At 38.4% G+C, this 25,241-nt stretch overlaps 1 protein-coding gene across 1 annotated transcript in view; it reads right to left on the bottom strand.

Annotated features, from left to right (window-relative positions):
- Window positions 1-6,996: 6,996 nt before the first annotated feature.
- Window positions 6,997-25,241, bottom strand: part of LOC143029483 (heparan sulfate 2-O-sulfotransferase hst-2-like) — a 31,915-nt gene continuing 13,670 nt past the window's right edge. The window contains exons 5-8 of the mRNA XM_076192135.1: window positions 18,885-18,992; window positions 16,482-16,634; window positions 13,659-13,819; window positions 6,997-8,179 (exon numbers count right to left, since the gene is read on the bottom strand). Of these exons, the coding sequence (XP_076048250.1) occupies window positions 8,031-8,179; window positions 13,659-13,819; window positions 16,482-16,634; window positions 18,885-18,992 (571 nt within the window). The 3' untranslated portion in view covers window positions 6,997-8,030. The remainder of the gene's footprint in view (window positions 8,180-13,658; window positions 13,820-16,481; window positions 16,635-18,884; window positions 18,993-25,241) is intronic.

Here is a 25,241-nt window from a genome sequence, read left to right as displayed (position 1 = left end):
GTTCCAGATTTCAGGCTCTCCATATACTCATCTTATTCAGTGATTAAGAGAGATAAGATTACTGGGTAGTCAGGAGTTTGATTTCTTCCTTGGTTGTCCATACCAGAACACTACAGATGCTCTAAAAGGCCACCATTGTTAATCCTGTTGGGGCTCTTTGTATACAAGTGGTCAGTTTGGATAGTTTGTACCTGAACTGGGGCTACTCTGAACTGATTCTTGATGTATGCAAGTTGTGGGCATACATATATATATATATATGTGTGTGTGTGTGTATATATATATATATATATATATATATATATATATATATATATATATATATATATATATATATATATATATATATATATATATCTTAAAGGAAATGAAAAATGAGATTTTTGTTCCATTGGAAATTATTTTCAGGACATCGATTATATCCAGAGATGTCCCAAGAGAATGGAAGCTAGCTAACATTACTCCCATATTCAAAAAAGGTGAAAAAAAATAATAACTACAGACTCATAAGCTTGACTTCAATCATAGGAAAGATTATGTACACTATCAGAGATGATATAGAACACCATTTAGAAAGTAACTGTTTGATAAATGATAGCCAGCACGAATTCAGATGGAAGCATTCTTGCGTGACTAACTTACTCAAATTCTACAACACGGTCATCTTGAATTATGACAAAAGAAACTATAGATTTAATATATCCAGACTTTGTGAAAGCTTTTGACACAGTCCCCCACGGAAGCCATTCTAAATTAGCTTCACACATAATTAGTGGTAGCCTATTACGTTGGACTAGTAATTGGTTAAATGAACGAAAACAGAGTTCTAAATGGAAAAACTTCTAGGTGGGAAAATGTTACAAGTGGAGTTCCTCAGGGTTCCATTCTTGGGCCATTTCTATTCATAGTGTATATGATATAGGCTATGGACAAATCTATTGTCTCCAATTTTGCTGATGATACAAAACTGTGCGGAATGATAAATGATCACTTTAACAAATTAGATATTCAAGAAGATTTAGATAAACTACAGTAATGGTCTGAAAAGTAGCTAATGAAATTTAACACAAATACAAGGTTATACATGTAGGTAAAAATAACAGTATGATTACAAGTAATTTGGAAATTTTTTAACAAAAGTGGATAGTGAAAGGGATCTTGGCATAATTATCAGTAACAATCAAATCATCTAAGCAGTGTATTTCAGCCTCTGAGAAGGCAAATAAGATTCTAGGAATGATTGCACCATTTTTTTTTTAGTTCAAATGTCCATCCCATTAACAAGCTATATAAATTGTTAGTTCATCCACATTTGGAATATTCAGTTTCCATATGGTCACTGAATCCCAATAAAGACATGACAGGTTGGAAGAAATATGACGGTGAGCTACAAAACTTATTCCAAATATCAAAAACAATTGTGAAAATTTACTTAAATGTATGAATCTATTTCCCCCCAAAAAAGTGTAGGCTCAGAGGTGACTTGGTATAGGTCTTTAACATTTTAAAGGGAATTGACATCAAAATTGATAATTTTTTCACACTGAGAATCAGACAAATAATGGCCTTAAACTGTCAGGAAATAGATTTAATATGGAAGTGGGTAGAATAAATGTTTCCAATGGTGTAGTTAATGAATGGAATAAACTTATTGCAGAGGTAGTGTAATGTGGTTCAATTTGAAGCTTTAGGATTCATTTAGATAAACACCCAAGGAAGAGGCTGTAATGCCTGCCTTTTATTTTATATTTGTTATTTTTGTCTGTTTATTACTATTAATTATTATTCATTTGTCCATTTATTAATATTTACATGTTTATTAAACTTTACCTATTCATTTATTTTATAATTATTTAAATTATTATTTTTATTCATATTTTTGTATCCAACCTAGTTATGGACCAGATGGTCTGTCAGCAAACTCCTTTGCAATTCTTTGTGTGTATATATATATATATTATATATATATGTATGTATACATACATGTATATTAGGGTGTCCCAAGAAACCGAAGTGAATCGGACACACTCCAGCACTTGTTGCCCTTGTTTCCTGTCGTGACAAGTTTAAACAGGAAAATTTTCAGCTTCCTATCTCGTCTTTTACTGGTCGCGCATTTCATTCAGTTTTCTGCTGGGAGTCAGAGAGTGAAGTTGTGCAGCGGTCACTGGCATAGCGTGCAGCGGTCAGTGTTGTAGGGGCATTAGGTGAGCTCTATTTTACAATAACAAATATTTTTCTGTGTTACTTTGTTTATTTGGTGAAGGTGAGGGAAGGTGGGTGTGAAAGATAGGTAATAGAGAGAGGAAACAGGAAAGACGTGTGAGAGAGAGAGAGAGAGAGAGAGATAGGCTAAGGTGTGTGAAACTTATTCTGTCATTTTTTGTTTCCAGGTCTAACGTAATGGCGTGTAAAACACGATCTAAGGAAGTTGTATGGCTACTGAAGAAGTCCCCAACATCGTCATTTCCGGGGAATCGTCTTCCGTCGATAGGCGAGGTTCTCCAGGTGTTTTTGTTCCATCACAAGATCCAGAAGGAGGTTCTTCTTGTTGCAGCAGCTTCTACAGCTGAGAAGGTCATGGAAGTGTGGCGACGTGCGAACATTCCGACGTCGGATGTGTCGTGGGTGAAGAAGAAGATCCTCAAGCTGTACAAAGAGTACTGCACCTTGGCGAAATCCAAGTCACGAAAAACAGAGATGGAAGAAATGAAGAGATGCATCTTCAGAGACAGCCTCGAAGATATGTTCGACATCGCGCATTCTAAGGCAATGGAAGCGAAGATCCCCGAGGAAGACAAGGCATTCTTGAAGGCTCAGAGGGAGGACCGGCAGAGCTGCTCCATGGCTGGCGTGGACGAGAAGCTGAAACAAGCGACTGAGGAGAAGAGACGTAAGAGACAAAGGATGGAGGAGATGAAGAAGAAGGACGCGGCTGCTTCGTCATCCACTCTTGATCGTAACGTGGCTTTAGAGTCTTCTACTTCATCCTCATCAGCCAACGAAGACACGGAGGACGATTTCAAATCCCCGACACCAGCTACATCTCGACGCCGTCGACTTCCCAGAGGAGCTATAAAAACGTTCATTTTGCGCGACCATTAAATATTGCCCAATGTTCATGAAAATTTGGTGGAATCATTTTCATTTGACAAGGAACCAGAGCAGCATGTGCTGGATTTGATATCATTACTTTGAATTTCTACCTATATACGCTTGGGACACCCCATTGTATATACATATGTATATGTGGTGAATGTGGTACAGACGAGGGTGCGAAGTTGGCACCCCCGGCGCTGGGTCAAAAAGGTCATAGTGAGGGAAGAGTGTTGTACGTACACCACGACGTCGAGCCCCCGTGCACGTGTGTGTGGAACGAGAGGAAGCAAGTGGAACTGTACTAGGATTAGATTTACATATAGGCAACGGTTTTAGGTAAGCTAGAATGGGGTGAGAGAAGTGAGGAAGAACGAAGGGAAATTAAAGAGTGAAACAAGCAACCGATGGAATGGGATTTCCACAGAAATCAGGTAAGTGATCGACAAATCTTACAAGCTATCTAGACGCTAAAGATGACCGAGGCAACGAACACAAAGGACCCATTCAAGATTAACAATATCAGCTTAATGCCATCTGACGGCAATGGAGACGTCGCCGGATGGCTCAAAAAGGTGGGACTAGTGGCTAGATTAACCGGAGTCACGGATGTCGCGAGCTATATTGCCCTTAACCTAGAGAACGACGCGTTGGCCATATACCTGGAAATAGCGGCTAGTGATCAAGCGGATGCGGTGAAGGGGAAAAAATACAAGAGCCTTTCGGTGAGAGTCCGTTCGAATCTTTAGTTGGCTGCAAAGAACGCGATGGGCTGCCAAACAGGTTGATGTTTTTGCCAACAAAATTAGGTTGGCTGGACTATCAATATTCACAGGCGAAGGCTTGGGTAAACTCGTTAGGATGGTGTTTATGAAGGGCTTTCCAGATTGCATATCTGCTGGACTACAGGAAATAATGCCGTGTCGGCAAGTATGGACGAATTGATAGATCGCGCTAGGCTTCTCACGAGGACAAAGAAGGATGGGCCTTTAGTCGCTATGGCAACATGGCCACAAGGGCCTACTCAAGACTTCGGGTCGAGATGCCAATCCGATGACGATGGAGGAGGGAAAACCAGGGAGTTCAGGGATGACCAGAGCGGATGGAGGGGGCCGTCTAGGTGTAACCATTACTAACCATATCACACGCCGTTTACGTAATCCACACGTGAAATGGTACTCGTCTTTACCAAGACCTCCAACCTCTGCCTCGTATTTCCTCAGTCACAAAACACATAACTCAAGGAATACTAATGTAGCACAACATGACGCCATCTCACCGTCACCCAACAAGGAAGTACCTAATGTCACCAGACAGATCCAATGGCCCCTTTCTTATACCTATCCCAACTACATTATCGTAACTTCAATATATACACCATAACAAACCACATACTTTTCCACTCCTGTATAAGTTTTTGTCAAAATTTTCCATTTCTCTTCTACTGTTGTTTCTTCCTTGTGTATCCTTTCCTAGTCTGCTTTTTGAAAGAATTCTCTTATTTTATCAAAATTTGTTTTTCCATACATCCATCTTCCCTTTCTATATTGTTCGTTTTTTCCATGTATTTTTCCTAATTTAGTTCCAGTTCAACCAATATGTGGTCACTTTTACTTATTGGCGTCTTATATTCAATCTTGTCCACTATTTCGGGTTCTGATGTGATTATTAGGTCCAGTCTCGATGGTTCTTCCTCATTTCTATACCTAGTATTCTCTTGTAACCATTGCGTCATTGTATGTTCTATAATCATATCAAGTAATACATTTCCCCATAGGTCGTCTCCACCCTTCACTGTCATCTCTTCCCAGCAGATTTCTTTACCATTAAAGTCACCCATTATAACTATTCTTCCTCCATCTTCCATTATCTTATTTAGTGTTATCTTTGTGTCTTCTAACATATTTTTGTGTTCTCTCTTTTCCCACGAGGCCGTTTTAGGAGGTACATAATTTAATACAAACTTCTTGCTCTTCCCATCCCTGTCCTCCACTTCCATCATAATCATGTCTACTCTATTCTTTCCATATGTGACATTCCTCACATTTATATCCTTAGGAACACAATTCCACCCCCTTGTTTTAACTCTGTTTCTAATCCAATAATTATATGCACCATGTCCTACACTGTTGGGTGGTAGTGGGCCTTTAAATTTTGTCTCTGCAATTCCCATTATGTCCGGTTCTTTTTCCTTCGGGTAATTATTCAGTTCGTTCAAGCCTGTTATTAAGCCATCTATATTTGTGTAAGACGCTTTTAGTTTTCTGCTGCTTCCATCGTGTTTTCTGTTTCCTTTCCGTTTTTCTCTGCTATGAACCATTTCCTCACTTGCATATCCACTATCCAATAGAATTTCTCTTTTTCTGACTCTCTTCTTTTCTCGTTTTTTCTTAGCTTTTAGTCTTTTTGTTTTCTCTCTTTCCTCTTTATTCATGTCTCTTTTTATCCATACCTGTTTATATTGTTCACTGTCTGCTAGTTTCCCTGTTTTTGCTAAGATATTCTCTACTGTCGTTTATGACCTGAATTTGAACTTAATTGGTCTGGTCTTATCTGTATTATATTTCCGTAGTCTACATATTTCTTCAATTTGTCTCCCTGTTTCTTGCCCATCCTCTTGAACTACTTCTAATATCTTGTTTGCCTTTTCCTTTTTCTCTTTTACTCTTGTGATCCTATTTGAATTATACTTCTCTTCCATCCCTAATATAATTATAAATTTCTTTTTATCCGCTAAGTCTCTTACTATATTCTCCTCTCTCATCACTTTAATAATTGTGTCCTTAGTTTGATCTTTCATTTGTTGTGTCACTATATCTCAAAATATAACTTTGTTGTTCTAGACTTTTCTCCAACCCTTTGCTTCTTTTGCTATGGACTCTTTATTCTCTTTATTATTATTCTTTAATTCCTCATTCTGATCTTTTACTTCTTTTAACTGTCTTTTTAATTTTTCTATTTTTTCTTAGTTAAGTTTTGATTCGCCCTCTTTAATTCTTCTAATTTATCAATTCTTTGGGTAACTAGTGTTAATTGGTTAAACCTAACCTCCCATGTTACGTTCATTTTTTTTTTTTTTTTTTTTTTTTTTTTAATGTTCTCTTCTAGATTTACTAGTCGGGGGAGGTTGTCACCTCCTCCCTCATTAAACCCATAAAAGCAGTTATCTTCTATTTCCATTGAGCTGCTATCATCTATATTTCTGCTTTTGACACCTCTGCTTCCTTGTTCCTCGTCTGTGTGTTCTGCCCCACCGTTTGTTTACACCCCTCCTAACATCCGGGGCCCGTTCGTCCCCTTCCTCATTTCCTTCCATTTTCCTCAGTAACCCCTCTCTCCCTTTTCTTCACCTTCCCACTACACCACGAGCTTTCCCCTTCCTTACTAATACAACAAAGGTACTCCCTCGTTGAGATCCACAAAAATTGCCCTTCTTTTCCGGAGTTCCAATCTTCGCCGTGTATCCGACGTACGTGTGAATAATATATATATATATATATATATATATATATATATATACATATACACACACACACACACACACACACATATATATATATATATATATATATATATATATATGTGTGTGTGTGTTATTTTTTCATAAGAGACGAAGTTCTGGCGTTACGGTAATAAATATTTAAACTTAGTTTATCCTCTTGTTTTTTGGTTTTACAATTCTTGTGTAATATATCATTTGATACCTTCTCATCTGTTTTGTATGCAGGGGACATTGTATTTTGTTAATAGATGTTTAATTTATTTATCTTATTGTCTACTTTGTTAGTGTTACCATTGGCTTTCTCCATATTATTTTTAATTTCTTTGTCAATGTCTTTCATTGTAAATCCATTATTAGTTAAAATTTGTTTTATTCTATTGAGTTCTAGGTGGAGGAGAAGCCAATTGGAACAAATCTTAAGAATAGCAAAAATGTCTGATTTGTCTGCCCTAATTATTACAATATAATTATTTTCACGGAGTTCTTTGGATCCATCAGTGACGTACAGCCCAGGTGACTGATGGTCCTCCATAACGTCTCGCCCTGGAAGGCGCAACTTCCATGGTTGATATCGACCGACGGAGGCCATCGTCATCATCAAAGGAGGTTCTTCTGTACAAGACTATTCTACGCCATCTTGAACCAATATAAGAATATGAGACAGTATGAGCTGATGGGACATTATCCCTTTTTTTCAGAGTTGGGGAATGGATGTGCCAGAGTATGTATTGACTCCTTGCGGGAGAGAAGTACAAAAACACAGTAGCATCCATTTTCCTGATTTTTTTTTTTTTTTTTTTTTTTTTTTTAATAATAATAGAAACAAAGTGCCGGTATTGTTATCCCTCGCTATAAGAGTATGAAAAAAGAAGAATTGGAGTTCTAGGGCTGGTAAGGACTTAAGAAGGATAGCAGAAGTGAGGAATAGTAAGAGATAAAAAGTGGCTCAGGATATCATCATGATTGGAAATGTGTCTCTGAACATACAAGAATACTGCGTGACTCTGGTCCTTTGGGGTGCCACAGAAGTACCTTTAGTATATGATTTTTTTTTTTCTTATGAATATGCATTAGTTATTTCACTTTGCGGGAGCAATGCTGTGGTGACGCGTCGCTGGTCAGAATCAGGAACTTGGAAAGCTTCTGATTGGTTTACCAGCGGCGCGTCACCACAATGCCATTTCAGAAGAATGACAAAAAACAGACTGAACATAACAAATACCAAATTAAGATCTGCTTTTTTCTACATTCTACATTGGAAAATAGAACATTGCCATTAATTTCTAACATACAGGACACATCTAAGCAATATTATATTCTCCTTAGTTGCCATGAACAAGTGCATCAGAAATAGTGCAGTTATTGAAAATATTGAGTATAACCACAAAGTTGTTATATTTTTGTATGCGAACAAGTTAATAGTTAATTATAATCAAAGTATTCCCAAAGCATTTGCTTGCTTGTGAAGCCGCTGCTTGGCGAAGTCGTAGAACTCCATATCTTCTTTTAAAATATTTCGAAGTAGATTTTTGGTGCTGTTGGACACAGGCGGTTTGAAAGTAGTCTTTCTTTTTATTGTCCCTGAAAGAGTGTTTGACAAAAAATAAGTATATTTGTAGTGTAGTGAATGACAGTTTTATGTGGAAGGATTTGTTAAAGTCACCCTTCATTTGTAGCAACACACACACACACACACACACACACACACTTCAACGAATGGACGGCTTAGAAGACGTTCTGAAGAAAAGTGAAGTCTGTGGATCCCAACGCAAAGAGAAGTGCCTAGTGTTTTTGCAGGGTGGGGGGGAAATTGCTCGTGGAGTAGTGGGAACGTAGGGAAAGAGGAAAAGGGGAGGGATTACTGAGGGAAATGGAAGGAAATGAGGAGGGAGTAGACTTTGACCAGCCAGACAAGCGGAAGGTAAACAAAAGACTTAGCGAGGATCAAATGTCTAATAAAAATGTAAAGATTAGAAGTATAGAGAGGAGCAATACAGAAGAAAGTGACGAGAATATGTTCCAGGGATTTAAAGAGGGTGGGGGGGACACAACCCCCCCCCCCCCGACTGATAAGACTAGAGGAGAGAGTTGATAAGGTGATCGAGGACTTGGAGCGTAAGTTAGGTAACGTAGACTCCATTTTTCAAAGAATTGAAAGGTTGGAACAACTAGAGAAGGCTAACAGAAACTTAACTGAAGAAATAGAGGACCTAAAAAGACAGTTAGGAAATGTAAAGGAGGAGAATGAGAAATTGAAGAAGAATAGTAATGAAAACAGAGAGAAACTAGCTACAGAAGCTAAAAATTGGAGAATAACTCAAGAAGGGAATAAGGTTTCATTCACTGACATAGTCAAACAGCAATTGAAAGAACATAATGAAGACTCAGTTATTAAAGTGATGAGACAGAAGGAGAATATAGTAAGAGAATTAGCTGACAAAAAGAAATGTATAATTATATTAGGAATGGAAGAGAAACATAACCCAGATAGAACTGCAAGAATCAAGGAGGAAAATGAAAGAGTAAGCAGTTTATTAAAATTAGTCCAGGAAGATGAACCAGAAATTATAAAGGAAATTGAGGAAAAATTCAGACTCGGAAAATATAGTACAGATAAGACCAGACCAATTAAGATTAAATTCAGGTCACAAACAACAGCAGAGAAAATTCTATCCAAGACAGGGAAACTAGCAACAAATGATCAATATAAAAAGGTATGGATAAAAAGAGAAATGAATAAGGAGGAAAGAGAGGCAGAAAAGCAGAAAAGAATTGAAGCTAAGGCAAAAAACGAGGAAAGAACGGAGTCAGAGAAAGAGAGATTCTATTGGAGAGTAGTGAACATGAAAATAAAGCAGTTCGACATACTAAAGAAAAACATAAGGGAAACAGAGAATACAATGGAAGTGGCAGAAAACTAAGAGTGTCTTACACAAATATAGATGGATTGATAACAGGATTGAATGAACTGAATGATTATTTGAAAGAAAAAGAACCGGACATAATGGGAATTGTAGAAACAAAATTAAAAGGCCCACTACCACCCAACAGTGTAGGACATGATACATACAATTATTGGATTAGAAACAGAGAGAAAAAACAAGGGGGTGGAGTTATGTTCCTGACTAAGAAGGATATAAACGTGAAAGGTGTCATATATGGAAAGAATACAGTAGAGATGATTATGATAGAAGTGGAAGACCGAGATAAGAAGAGCAGAAAATTTGTGATCAATTATGTGCCTCCGAAAACAGCCTCATGGGAGGAGAGTGAACATAAAAGTATGTTAGAGGACACAAAGATAGCATTAACTAAAATAATGGAAGACGGAGGAAGAATAGTTATGATGGGCGACTTTAATTGCAAAGAAATCTGCTGGGAAGAAATGACAGTAAAGAGTGGTGATGACTCATGGGGAAATGCTCTACTTGAGATGATTACTGACCATTCAATGACACAATGGATACAAGAGAACACTAGGTATAGAAATGAAGAAGAACCATCGAGGCTAGACTTAATAATTACATCTGAACCTAGAATAGTGGACAAGATTGAATATAAAACACCAATAGGTAAAAGTGACCACATATTGATTGAACTGGAACTTAATGAAGAAAAATATATGAAAAGAAATGAACAATATAGAAAAGGAAGAATGATGTATGAAAAAACAAACTTTGATAAAATAAGAGAATTCTTCCAACAAGAAAACTGGGAAGAAATATACAAAGAAGAAACAACAGTGGAAGAGAAATGGAATATTTTGACAAAAATTTACAAAAAAGGAGTGGAAAAGTATGTCCCAAGACAAAAACAAGAAAAAGAATATGTAAAATGCTGGTACAACAAAAGTTGTAGGGAGTTAAAGGACAAAAGAGACAAAGCCTGGAACAGATGGAAAAAAGACAGAAGACCTGAAAAATGGAAAATATATACTGGTTATAGAAATGAATATGTACAAAAGTGCAGAGAGAAAAAAAGAAAATATGAAAAAGATGTTATAGAAAAGTGTAAAGATCAACCAAAACTATTCTACAGATTTGTAAACAATAAACTGAAAAACAAACAAGACTTAGAGAAATTAAGACAAGGAGGAGTTGAATACACTGAGGAAATGGAAATGGCAGAAATTATGAACAAACATTTTAAATCAGTGTTTACAAGGGAAAATATACAACCTGAAGAGATTGAGTGGAAGGAAAAAGTCCCCCCTATGGAAGAAATAGAAGTAACAAAGAATGAAATATTGACACACTTGGGTAATTTTGATGTCAGAAAATCGCATGGGCCAGATGAAATAGCAAACTGGATTCTGAAAGAATGCAGGAATGAACTGGCAGACAAAATACATAGCATAATAAGCAGTTCCTTAAAAGAAGGAAAAGTTCCAGAAGATTGGAAAAAAGCAAATATAGTACCTATATATAAAGGAGGAAATAAAGAAGAACCTACCAACTATAGACCAGTCTCTCTAACAAGTACAATAGCAAAAATATGTGAAAGAATTATCAAAAGTAGATGGGTAAAATACTTGGAAAAAAACAACGTACTAAATCCAAGGCAATTTGGATTCAGACAAGGACGATCATGCGTCACCAATTTAATATGTTTCTATTCAAGGCTAATAGATATAATACAAGAAAGAGATGGATGGGCTGATTGTGCATTTCTAGACCTAAAAAAAGCTTTTGACAAAGTACCACATAAGAAGTTGCTTAAGAAATTAGAATATGAAGGAGGAATACAAGGTAAATTGCTAAATTGGATGGAAGACTTTTTGCAAGAAAGAAAAATGAGAGTAGTGATAAGAGATCAGCACTCAAAATGGAATGAAGTAATAAGCGGTGTCCCGCAGGGAACAGTTCTGGCCCCAATAATGTTTGCTATATATATTAATGATATGGATGAAGGAATTGAAAGCTATATGAGCTTCTTTGCAGATGATGCAAAATTACTGAAAAGAGTGAAAACTGAAGAAGATTGTGAATCACTACAGAGAGATCTAAATAAAGTACAAGAATGGAGTAGGAAGTGGGAGATGGAGTTCAATACAAAAAAGTGTAGTATAATGGAATTTGGAAAAAGCAAAAACAGAATAACAGGATCATATAATTTGGGAAAAGAAGGAATAAAAAAAGTAGAAAATGAGAAGGACCTGGGAGTCATTGTTATGAATAATATGTCACCTGAGAAACATATAAATAAGATTTTTGGAGAAACTTATAATTTAATAAGAACAATCAAAGTGGCATTTACATACCTGGATGAAGAAATGGTGAGGAAAATCCTAATCACCCTGATAAGACCAAGACTGGAATATGCAGCAACGATATGGTCACCAAGTACAAAAAAATGTATAAAAAAACTTGAAAGAATACAAAGAGCAATTACAAAACTGGCACCAACACTCTCAAAACTATCATATGAAGAGAGACTACAAAAACTTAAACTACAGACACTAGAGCAAAGAAGAGAGAGAGGAGATTTGATAGCTATTTACAGAATCATGAAAGGCATAGAAATTACTGATAGAGAGAATCTGATAAAATGGGATGACAGAAATACAAGAGGACACGGAAAGAAAATAAAAAAAGACAGCTATAGAAGAGATTTTAAAAAGAACAGCTTTCCTCACAGAGCAATAGACAGTTGGAACAAGTTAGATGAGAAAGTGGTGTGTGCAAAAACAATACATGAATTTAAAAATAGTTTAGATAAAATGAGATATGAAGACGGGACCCCACGAGCATAGCTCCCCTTCCCGTAAAATACAACTAGGTAAATACAACTAGGTAAATACACACACACACACACACACACACACACACACACACACACACACACACACACACACACACACATATATATATATATATACATATATGTACATATATCATATATACTATATATAATATATATATACATATATATATATATATATATATATATATATACGTATATATATATGTATATATATATAACCGAGCAAGTGGGTCTGCCCCACACCTGTCATGGCTCTGACTTCCTTCCATTTCATTCTTTCCCTCCACTAACCCCCCTTCCTCCCTCTCCCCACCTTATCTATCCTGCCCTCTAACTATATATTTGTAAGAAAGTATACGCTGGAGTCGTCGTTTACCAATTTATTCCGACGTTTCGAACCCTGTCCGGGTTTTGTCTTCAGGGTGATATAGTGGTAGCAATAGGAAATGTACATAAATAGGGGATACCTGGTACACTGGGAAAGGTCTCCCAGTGACCGTTATATTCCAACGCAGGTAGAACATAAATAAATAAAAAATAAGTAAATAAATAAATAAAAATAGAAATAAAAATAAAAACTATAATACAAATGTGTAATATTTCCTTAAAATAAACAATCAAAGAGTTTACTATAAAATGAATAAGAAAATACAATGAAGGCTGAAAGAACTCTACCCGCTGCACTCTTTGAATGTTTATTTTAAGGAAGTATTACACATTTTGTATTATAGTTTTTATTTTTATTATTTTATTTTATTTATGTTCTACCTGCGTTGGAATATAACGGTTACTGGGGAGACCTGTCCCAGTGTACCAGGTATCCCCTATTTATGTACATTTCCTATTGCTACCACTGTATCACCCTGAAGACGAACCCCGGACAGGGTTCGAAACGTCGGAATAAATTGGCAAACGACGAGTCCAGCGTATACTTTCTTCCAAAAAATGGTTCATGGACTCCAGCTATTTACGAATATATATATATATATATATATATACATTTGTTATATAAAAAATATTTTGAAGAAGGTGAGAAGCCTACGCCAGAAGGCTGAAGCCATAACCTTTGTTGCTGGAGAGAGCAGACAGTCACTGCTAGGAATCAGAGAGGGGTGTGGGGTTTCAGCCCACAACTAAGCGAATGCGAGACGAGCACGCTTCCAATGACGTCACCAGCACATTATATCCAAGAAAACAAACCATGAAAAGCCACTTTTACGTTGGGGCTACAACATTATCAGATTGAGTTGGAACAAACATCAGTTTTGTAACAGATACCGCAAAAATATCCTCCTACCTGAACTCATTTTTTCAGACGTAACATTGGCGAAGAACCGTGGTACATATTCTTCGAGAACCTTGAAGGAGAGTAAGTATTCTTCGAGAAGAGCCACGACGCTGTAGTAATTTTCCACATGGCGTTTGGCTCGCTGAAGAGCTCCTTGATTACCCACTTGCCTTTTAAAAAATTAAGTGTTGTGTAACCTCCAGACAAACTCCCGGAGATATTTTATCATTGAGATGCGATTCAAAATTCACACAATTGATTCTGTAAAAACATGATCAAAACTTTAAGGTCATTGACAAAGTCACTTTTACAACATACTTGCCATTTTCTTCTCCTTAGGAGCTTCTTTTGCAAAATTAAGACTTTCTTGAGTATTTTTTTTAAAGTCTGAAGTTGGGTTAGGTTGGGTTAGTTAGGCTAGGTTACGTTGGGTTGGGTTGGGTTTGATTGGATTGTGCTTGGTTGGGTTGGGTTAGGTTGAGTTAAGTTGAGATAGATTCTATCAGATTAGGTTGGGTTGCATTGGTTTGTGCTTGGTTGGGTTGGGTTCAGTTGGGTTGGTATGGTTTGTGTTGGGTTGAGTTAGGTTAGATTATAACAAATATATCACTGGCGTATTCACAAGATTAGGCTACCATCAACAATTTATTATTGTCATTACTAATGAAAGCAAAAATGACCAAGTAGAGAAGTAAATATTATGATATGGAGAAGATAAACACATTACACTGGCTCCATCTCCAAATACACCAACACACTGGGATGAGTGTTAAGATCAGTTGGATTAATTCTCATAGGTAAAATGATAGACGATTTGATGAGATATAGGGAGGTTGAAAATAATGATGTATGTATAAATTTCAAGATCCCATGCAGCGGCCGTGATAGTGCATTTTGTGAAGAAACGAGTAGGAAATTGACAAAAGGTCTTGAGATGTCTGGCATACCGTGACACCACTGTATTCATAAAAAAAAAAAAAAAAAAGTCATTTACCAAAGAAGTGGAAATGCTAGATAAGATCTTTTTTTTTTATTATTCTGTAACTTTAATTGCATGAATCTACCTAACCATTATGTTGAATTTCTTCACATTAACTTTATTCTTTATTGCTTAACTAATTCGTACAACTCTAAAATTTGGACTTCAAACATCAAGTGCTGCCTCAGATACAAATCTAAGCACTAGATCTAGAGGCCGGACTTGGACAGTGTTGACTTGGAATAAGCCTTGACCTCTGAAAATGTTGACTACAGCATAAGAACATAATTTACCTAATTGTATTTACCTAATTGTACACAGGAAAGAAGCAACGCTCGTTGGGTCCCGTCGCCCATTCTCTAATTTTCTAACATACCTAGTTTCAAATTAATATACGGTTCTAACATAATCTCTGTCTTTGATTTCCAATTATCATATTCAGATTTGAACTCATGTATTGTTTGAGCTTGGTCTATATCACCTTCTAAGCTATTCCACATATTTGTACATCTATATGGAAAACTGTATTTCCTCACATTTTTTCGACATGTTGTCTTTCTTAATTTACTTTCATAACCTCTCAGAGCCCTCCCATCTTTAATCAGAAGATCTCTTCTATTAATGTAATTTATCCCCTTGAGTGACCTGAACACTGTAACCGTGTGATCTTTTTCTCTTCGATCTTTCAAAGACCATACTACTGACGCGTATTCCAGTCTTGGCCGTCTCAGGGTTTGGATGATATATATATATATATATATATATATATATTTATATATATACATATATATATATATATATATATTATATATATATATATATATATATTTTTTTTTTTCTTTTCTTTTTTTATCATCTCTTCATCCATATAATGGAACGTCACTTTAGTCTTCCGCAGGAGTCCATATGTCTCTCCCACAATCCTGCTGATATGTCTGTCAGGTAACAGGTCGTCTTTTATCAACACTCCCCAAGCCTTTCTCCTCTTTTGCAATGTTTTTGCTTCCCAAGGAATAGTTTAAGGATGGCCTTTTGCCGCTATTGCCTATCTCCAGTACTTTGCATTTTTTTTTGTTATTGAACTTCATCTCCCATTCCTGACTACATGCAAAAATAGTATCTAGATCTTTTTGCAATATTCTACCATCCTCCTAAGTTTTCACCCCTCTCATGATTTTTGCAACGTCTGGAAATATGTTGGCATAGTTTGTTGTTCCTTCCATCATGTTATTAACACAGACAAGAAAGATCGTTGGTGGAAGCACTGAACCTTGGGGAACTCCGGTCGTTATTACTCTCCAGCTTGACATCTTGTCCTTTACTACTGTGCTCATGTGTCTTTCCTTGAAAAAAATCTTTAATCCACTCTAGTAATTTGCCTCTCAGTCCTCCAACATGCCCCAATTTCCACAGTCGATTGTGAGGTATTTTATCAAATGTCTTTTCTAGGTTCAGGTAAACATAATTCAATCACCCCTTTCTTACTGCACATCAATCACTCTCGAGTAAAAGCTAAAAGGGTTCGATATACATGACCTTCCAAATCTGAAGCCAAACTGACTGTCTGTCAGAATGTTTATCTTTTTAATATATTTGGTCCATCGATCTTTCACAACCCTTTCACATAATTTCACTATTGTGCTGGTTAGTGATATTGGCCTATAATTTAGTGGTGTTTCCTTGTTTTTACCTTTGTTAATTGGCACCACGTGTGCCCTTTTCCAATCAAGTGGCACAATATAGGGTGTAGGAGACTGCAAGAGATCATAAGGCCTTTACTAGGTAGTCCCATGAATAAACTACAAACCATATATATGTGTGTATACTCTACTATAAAAGGAAAGGGGACTCACAAGCAGCCTGGGTGATGTCCGCAGAAATAACTCAGCTGAAGTTCCCTCAATTTACCCTGGACAGGTAGACACTCCGGATCACCAAGGCCTATGCATGTATCCAGCTTCTTCTCAAACCAAGATTTTGGTGGTGGATCGTTCGACTTCAACTTCCTGAAAAAGAAAACATCTGTATTACAATTTTCTAGTACTTTAAGAATTTAATAACAATACCAAAAAGGTACATATAAAGTTCCTAGTTCATTTAAGACTTTGATAAGAATACCAAAAGGACCTGTGCCCACACAAGAATTTATTAAGATTACCAAGAATCACAGATATGTAGCTTGAGCTCTTCTAAGAATTTAATAAGAATATTCGTAAAAGCACGAATAAGGTCCAAGGTGAGGAGCCTACACAGACTTGACAGAATTGAATAGACACCAAGAAAAATGCATTTCTGCTCTTATTCAATGCTTAATGTTATTCAAATTGACCTAATATGTTATGTTGTGTGTCATTTTGACAAATGGAAATAAGCTCCACCGCAAGGACTCGAACCTTTGCCTTAGCCACTGCTTATTCTGAAACAAAGACGATAGCATCGAGCCACCCAGGCCTTACAGAAGGAACCACCCGATTCTCGACCTGGGCGAGCCATCCGACAAGTTGTGTGTCATTATCGCCTTTATTTCAGAATAAGCAGTCGCTACGGCAAAGCTTTGAGCCCTTGCGGTGGAGCTTATTTCCATTTGTCAAAATGACGCATAACTTGTTGGATGGCTCGCCATAATAAAGACTCGGTGAAATTAGAATAGAGACCGAGCTGCCCTAGTACCGTTGGGGAACCACCAGGTCGAGAATCGGTTGGTTCCTTTTGTAAGGCCTGGGTGGCTCGATGCTATCGCCTTTGTTTCAGAATAAGCAGTCGCTACGGCAAAGGTTCGAGTTCTTGCGGTGGAGCTTATACCCCCCTTCCTAATATGTCATATTTACCTAAATGTGTGGTTCAAATTACATACCAGATTTACCAAGCATGCCACGACCCAAAGGAGCAGTAGACCTATCTGAATTTCAGCGAGGTCGTATTGTGGGTCAACATGAAGGCGGACTTAGTTAACACAAAATAGCTGAAAATCTGTCAATATCCCTTTTTACTGTTAATAGAATGATTGTACAATTCACCAGAGAGGGCAAAAAGGGCACAATACCTCATTCAGGTTGTCCCGGGCCCTCAGAAAGAACCTTGCGTCTTGTCAAAAGAAATGTCGAAGAGGATCCACGTTGCAGGCCTCTGACATAGCAGCAGAAGCTGATGTCAGTCCCAGAACAGCTGTCAGGTATCTCCACAAGCTGGGTTACTATGACAGAGCTGAAAGAAGGATACCACCCCTTCGTCCAGCCAATCTCAAGCGCAGAAAGGATTGGTCTGTTGAGATGGTGGAGAGACCTGTGGCCTTTTGGAGCACTGTCATTTTCTCTGATGAGTCACGAACGCATTATTTTCTGACAGTGGAAGAGTGTGGGCCTGGAGACTCTGTAGTCAAGAGTTTGACCTCAAAAGACTGCAGCCAATAGTGAAACATGGGTGCATTTCAATAATGGTGTGGGGTGCAATTTGGAGTGATGGTCGATCAGAGCTTGTGGAGTGTCAAGGAAACATCAATTCAGGCAAATATATTTCTATATTAAAGGAAGGACTCGTTCCAATATTTTCCAGTGGTAGAATAAGTACAAATGTCTTCCTATTTATTGAAGATGGAGCTCCGTGTCACACTGCTCAAGCAACACAAAATTGGTTGAGCCAAAATGGGACCAGGAAACTTCCATGGCCAAGTCAGTCCCTGGATATGAACCCTATTGAACACCTCTGGGGCATATTAGACCGACAACTTCGCAAAAAGAACAGGAAGCCATCTTCAAAGCCCGAACTCTTAGGATTACTAAGGGAAACATGGCAAGAAATCCCTCAAGATGATATTCGTGAACTAATCACTAGCATGCATGGAAGGGTCCTTGCATTGAAAAAAGCAAAGGGGAGGTCAACCAAGTATTAGTTACTCACACTGTGACCATTTATAAGCACTTAAATTGTGTCAATTACTTGTTTAATAAATTAAACGATTTCTCTTGGTGTCTATTCAATTCTGTCATGTCTGTGTATGTCAGGAGGCGCGTAGCTGAGACCGAAACAGAGAGACTTGAACCCATGACTAAAGAATATGTGAGCCCTGCACGCTTACGACTGCACCACCACCACATGACCTTCATAACATCTTTTCATTTGAATAAATAGATACCTGACACAAAATGATTCTTACACTGTCGCAATGAGTTACAATGATAAAGCAAGCCAATAAAAAGACCCTTAATTCTTTACTGTAAGGCTGTAATCAGAAAAAATATATAAAGAGGTGAACAAACCAGTTACTTTTCCACCTGAGATTACTTCTAACGTAGTAGAAATTGGAGATGAATCTATCTACAGGATCGCGGATGAGGTTCACCATGACGGGCCGTGGATATCCAAACCTGCGGAAGAAATTTCAAGCATAGCTTACATGGTCAAAAGATAAAGCTTCAGTATTTGGAAACTCTGATTCGCCTAGAATTGAATCCCAATTCCCCGCCCCATATGGGTACACTGACTGCATGCTTCATAAAGTCGATATGTCAGGAACTTTAGCCACATCCCTATAGACCAGAGTTATGCAGCATTCTTCTATGATTGGAGACTAATCTTCAATCAAAGACGGATGCTAAACTCTTTTGACTTCTACTATACCTCCGTCCTACTGCCCTCCTTAAGTATTTCCTTTACCATTGGTTAGTAAAAGAAGTGTGTAAGGCAGAGGTAGATGGAGTGAACGTAAGGGGGCGACCGAGGATGAAATGGATGGATGGGGTGAAAGAGGCGTTGGGAAAAAGGTGCATGTCTGTTGAGGAAGGAAGAGAAAAGACAGAAGATAGGGGTGAGTGGAGAATGGCCGTGTATGGATGATACTGTGATGCATGGAAGGGAGTGGGGGACAGGGGGCTTAGGGTGTGGTTATGTGTGAATTATATTTTGATGCATCCCCCGAAAGAATTTCTCCTCATCTTCAATGTTTTAGCATGAAGAGGTGGAAAGGGTAGATCACCAATTAAATGAAGCGGCCTTGCTGTGGATGTTCTGCATTACTTTTGACCTAGGGCAATGGGCGAAATGCATGTATGACCCATTATCCGAGGAGACAGGATGAGAGGGAGAGAGGGGTGGTGAATGGGAGTGGAATATGTGGGGATGAAATGGGTGGGAATGGGATTATGCCTTTTGATTTTGGCAACCTCACTTTTAAGGGAGAAAACGCCCTTGGTATATGCATGTACATGCATATAATAATAGCTATTTCTCCCTTACAAGGGAGGTAGCCAAAAAACAAAGGCATAAGATCCACTCCCACCCATTCCATCCTCACATACACCACTCCCATTTACCCCTCTCCCTCCCTCTTAACTTGGTTCCTCCTGGATGACGGGTCATCCTTGTATCTTGCCCACTGCCCTGGGTCAGAAGCAGTACAGCAAGACACAGCACATCCACAGCAAGGCTGCTTCATTTAATCAGCGGTCCCCATCCTCTCTGCCCCCTCATGCAGAAAAAGAGAAGGCGAGGAGAAATCCCTTCGGGCTGCGTCAAAATATCATTTACACATACTCTTTCACCCCCCATCCCCTACCCACTCCCTTCATGCATCAGCCATATACAACCACTCTCCATTCACCCCTATCTCCTGTCTTCTCCCTTCCTTCCTCAACAGACGTTCCCTTATTTCCCAATGCCCCTTTTACCCCATCCATCCATCTCATCCTTGGTTGCCCCCTCATGTTGACTCCTTCCACCTCTGCCTTCCACACCCTTTTACTACTGTTTCTTCACTCATTCTTTCCATGTGTCCAAACGATAGCAACACTCTTTCATCAACACTGTCTCCCAACTCCCTTTCCACCTCTGCTCTCCTCCTCACCTCCTCGTTTATCACTCTATCTATCCTAGTAACCCCCATCATACATCTCAGACACCTCATCTCAAACACATTCAAACTCCTCCTCTCTTCCTCTTTTATGTTCCATGTTTCTGCCCCATACAGTGTTGTCGGCACAATCACTCCATCGTACAATCTCCTCCTAGCATCCATTTCCAAATGTTTATTTCCCATTACACTTTTTAATCCCACAAAGGATTTACTTGCTTCTCTCAATCTACATTCTACCTCCACCTCCACGCCTCCCTTTCCTGTCACATTCGCACTCAAGTAACTAAAACTATCCACTTACTCCAGCTTCTCTCCCTTAATACTCACTTGCAATTTGCTGCCACTTTCTCCCCTTGTACATCTCACTGCCTTACTTATACCCGCACTTATCTTCAACTTCCTTCTTTCGCACACCTTCCCAAACTGTCACTAACTTCTTTAATTCTCCCTCTGATCCTGCCACAAGCGCAGTGTCGTCAGCAAACAACAACTGGTTTATCTCCCATTTTTCTCCATTTCTTTAACCATTTCCAGTTACCTGCTCTCTCTAGTCCTAAAGGGTAAATTCCTAAAAGTAGTAATAAATACATACATACATATACCAAGGCTTTTCCCCCTTCCAAGGGAGGTAGCCAAAAAGGGAAAGGCATAAAAACACTCCCACCCATTTCATCCCTAAATACACTCCACACACCCCTCCCACCCTTCCTCTCATCTGAGCACCTCCTGGATGACGGGTCATCCCTGCACCCTGCCCACCGCCCTGGGTCAGAAGCAGTGTCGCAAGACACAGTACATCCACAGCGAGGCCGCTTCATTTAATCGGCGACCCCCCCTCTCCGTCCCCCTTTGCATATAAGGCGAGGACGGGGAGAAATCCCTTCGGGCTGCGTCAAAATTTACTCACACATACTACCCACCCCCCACTTCCCCGCCCATTCCTCCTCATGCAGTCACAACATCATCCATATACAACCATTCTCCACTCACCTCTGTCTTCCGTCCTCTCCCTTCCTTCCTCAACAGACATTCCCCTCTTCCCCAAAGCCCCCTTTACCCCATCCATCCACCTCATCCTAGGACGTCCCCTCATGTTTACTCCCTCCACATCTGCCTTCCATACCTCTTTTACTAGTCTTTCTTCACTCATTCTTTCCATGTGTCCAAACCATCCTAATATTCTTTCATCAACCCTATCTCCCAAATCCTTTTTCACCCCTGTTCTCCTCCTCACCTCCTCATTTCTCACTCTATCTAGCCTAGTAACCCCCACCATACTTCTCAGACACCTCATCTCAAACACATTCAAACTCCTTCTCTCTTCTTCTCTTATGTTCCACGTTTCTGCCCCATACAGTGCTGTTGGCACAATCACTCCTTCATACAGTCTCCTCTTCGCATCCATTCCCAAATGTCTATTCCTCATTACACTCTTTAAACCACCAAGGCATTTACTCGCTTCTCTCAATCTACATTCTACCTCCACCTTCACTCCACCTTTTCCTTCTACACTTGCACCCAAGTATCTAAAACTATCCACTTCCTCCAGTCGCTCTCCCTTAATGTTCACTTCCAGTCTACTGCCACTTTCACCCCTTGTACATCTCATCACCTTACTTTTACCCACATTTATCTTTAGCTTTCTTCTATCACATACTCTCCCAAACTCTGCCACCAGCTTCCTCAATCCCTCCTCTGACCCTGCCACAAGCGCAGTGTCGTCCGCAAACAACAGCTGGCTCACCTCCCACTTTTCTCCATTTTCTTTAACCATCTCCAATCCCTGACTCACTACCCTAGCATTCACCTCTCGCACCACCCCACCCATGTATAAGTTGAACAGCCAGGGCGACATAACGCATCCTTGACGAAGTCCCACCTTTACTTCAAACCACTCACTCTCTCCATTTCTAATCCTAACACATGCTCTACTACTCTCATAAAAAACTCTTGACAGCTCCTAGAAGCTTTCCTCCTATCCCATATATCTGCATAACTTCCCACAGTAGTAATGATAGTAATAATAATAATGATGATAGTAATAACAACAATAATAATAATAATAGTAATAGTAATAATAATAATACACATACATATACCACGGCTTTTTCCCCCTTACAAGGGAGGTAGCCAAAAAGGGAAAGGCATAAAAACACTCCCACCCATTTCATCCCTACATACACTCCACACCCCTCCCACCCTCCCTCTCACCTGAGCACCTCCTGGATGACGGGTCATCCCTGCACCCTGCCCATCGCCCTGGGTCAGAAGCAGTGTCGCAAGACACAGCACATCCACAGCAAGGCCGCTTCATTTAATCGGCGACCCCCCCTCTCCGTCCCCCCTTGCATATAAGGAGAGGACGGGGAAAATCCCTTCGGGCTGCGTCAAAATAGTAAATAATAATAATAATAATAAAATAGTAATAATAATATTAATAATAGTAATAGTAAATAATAATAATAATAATAGTAATTAATAATAATGATATTAATAATGATATTAAAAATGATAGTAATTAATAATAATAATAGTAATAACAATAACAATAGTAATAGTAAAAGTAATAATTAATGATAATAATAATAATAGTAATAGTAATAATAATATTAATACTAATAATAGTAATAATAATGATAATAATAATAATCATAATAATGATAATAATAATAATAATAATGATAATAATAATAATAATAATAATAATAATAATAATAATAATAATAATGATAATAATAATAATAATAATAATAATAATAATAATAATAATAACAATAGTAATGATGATAATGATTATAATGTTAATGATATTAATGATAATGATATTGATGATAATCTTAATAATCATATATAAACGTGATCATTAATGTGGTAACTGTAGAGACGTTGACAATCATGTAGAATGGGAACAGATGCTTTGAGAATCTTCTGATTCTTTCCTTTACATCTGAGGAAAGTTTTCATAATTCATTACTGGTCAGTGCTTTGGATGTCAATAATGTGTGTCATAGATCACCAAGACGCTGGTAATATATCTTATAAGAAGTGCTGACGTCACTTGGTCTCGACAGGTCGTCTTGATTGTCCTCATTTGGCCTGTTGGATCATGTCTAAAGGGCCATTTACACGGTCAAACAGTTTGAAAAAACCCGGTTTGTCAGACAAGTGTTTGAAGTGATGTTTGACCGTGTGAATGGGGTATTTGGTCGTCAAACACGTTTGTCGAACGTGTTTGACAACCAAATACCCTATTCACACGGTCAAACATCACTTCAAACACTTGTTTGACAAACCAGGTTTGTCAAACCGTTTGGCCGTCTAAATGCCCCTTAACACTTTGTAAGGACGTTTATCTGGCCGTTTCAATCGCCTTTGTCAAACCTCTGCTTTCACAAAGGCACTAACCCGTTAGATACTGCAAAACCCTATACCACGGGTGAGCAACCTTTTTAAACCTGGGTGCCAAAGTCAGCCAAATCTTTTGACACAAAAATTTCTCGCGAGCCAACGGAGTAAAATCATAAGCCTGTATACATACGAGTATGGGACCCCCTCACTTTCTTGTTCTTCTTCTTCTTTTTCTTCATCTTCTCTTTCTTCCTCTACTACTACTTTTCTTCTTCTTCTTCTTATCATCATTATTATTATTTTTTTCTAGGTGAGCTGTGGATTTCATATGCGGGAAAAGAGCCGTTATCGTGCCGGCAGCAGGTTTTGCACGCGTGCCAAGGACCCCTGCCCCTTACGAATTTTTGTTCAGGTTAACGCCATGGAATTCGTTTCAGTGGATGAGATGATGTCTTCATCGCGGAGGGGCGAGGGAAAGATCTTGACCAGACCCAGCTGAGGTTGTTGCGTCACTCATAATACGAAGTAGTCAGATCCATCTAAGGACCCATAAATACCATCCTGTAAACAAGAGTGTGCGTGTGTGTGTGTGTGTCTTTGCCTTTTTCTATTACTATGTGCTGTGTCTTGCTGCATAGCTTCTGACCCAGGCCGATGAGCGAGATGCAGGGATGCACCCCGTCATCCAGGAGGAGCCAAGATGAGAGGGAGGGATGGGAGTGGTGAATGAGGGGGAAATGGGTGGGAGAGAATGTTTTTTGACTTTGCCTACCTCCCTTGCAGTGGCTGAACCTCCCACCCCCCACCCCCAATTGCAGAGGTCGAGAAACCTACCTCGTACACACAGGTATGTGGCATAAAGCAGTAGTACAGTGGCAGGTATTTTTTCCCCAGTATTTAATAAAACAACCCAGTGAAAATAATTGGAGGATTATTTAACGCATTATTGGGAGTGAATCTTTAGAAATGTAAGATTCAGTATTTATTTTGCATAATATTTTTAAAGAAACTAAATAAATTGAGAACATATCATTCGATTTATAACAAAAATCATCGTAGTCGTGCTTAGAGATGCAACTAAAAAAAAAAAAGTGTTTTTTTAAACATGTTAAAAAATAAACTTGACAAAAAAAAAAAAAGCATGGATATTCTCGTTTTTTTATATTTTGTTTTAAAATAGCTTAGCAAGGAAAAGAACCATATTACAATAATTTGTCTATGTTAGAATATCAAATAAATCAGTATACCCCTCACATAAGGTTTTCTATGATAGGGTACTTCCATTTTCTGTGGTTTCATGTTTTGATGTGTTTTATTTATTTTACAATGTACAGTTGCCCCACTTAGTTTTGGCACAGTTTTAAAAATGTTTCGGACAAGAATAGCAACTCGCCCGGTATTCTTTTTTTTTTTTATT

Source organism: Oratosquilla oratoria, chromosome 11, assembly GCF_046742065.1.
Source record: "Oratosquilla oratoria isolate Oo_2021 chromosome 11, ASM4674206v1, whole genome shotgun sequence".
Classification (NCBI taxonomy): domain Eukaryota; kingdom Metazoa; phylum Arthropoda; class Malacostraca; order Stomatopoda; family Squillidae; genus Oratosquilla; species Oratosquilla oratoria.
This window is presented reverse-complemented; position numbering and strand designations above follow the sequence as displayed.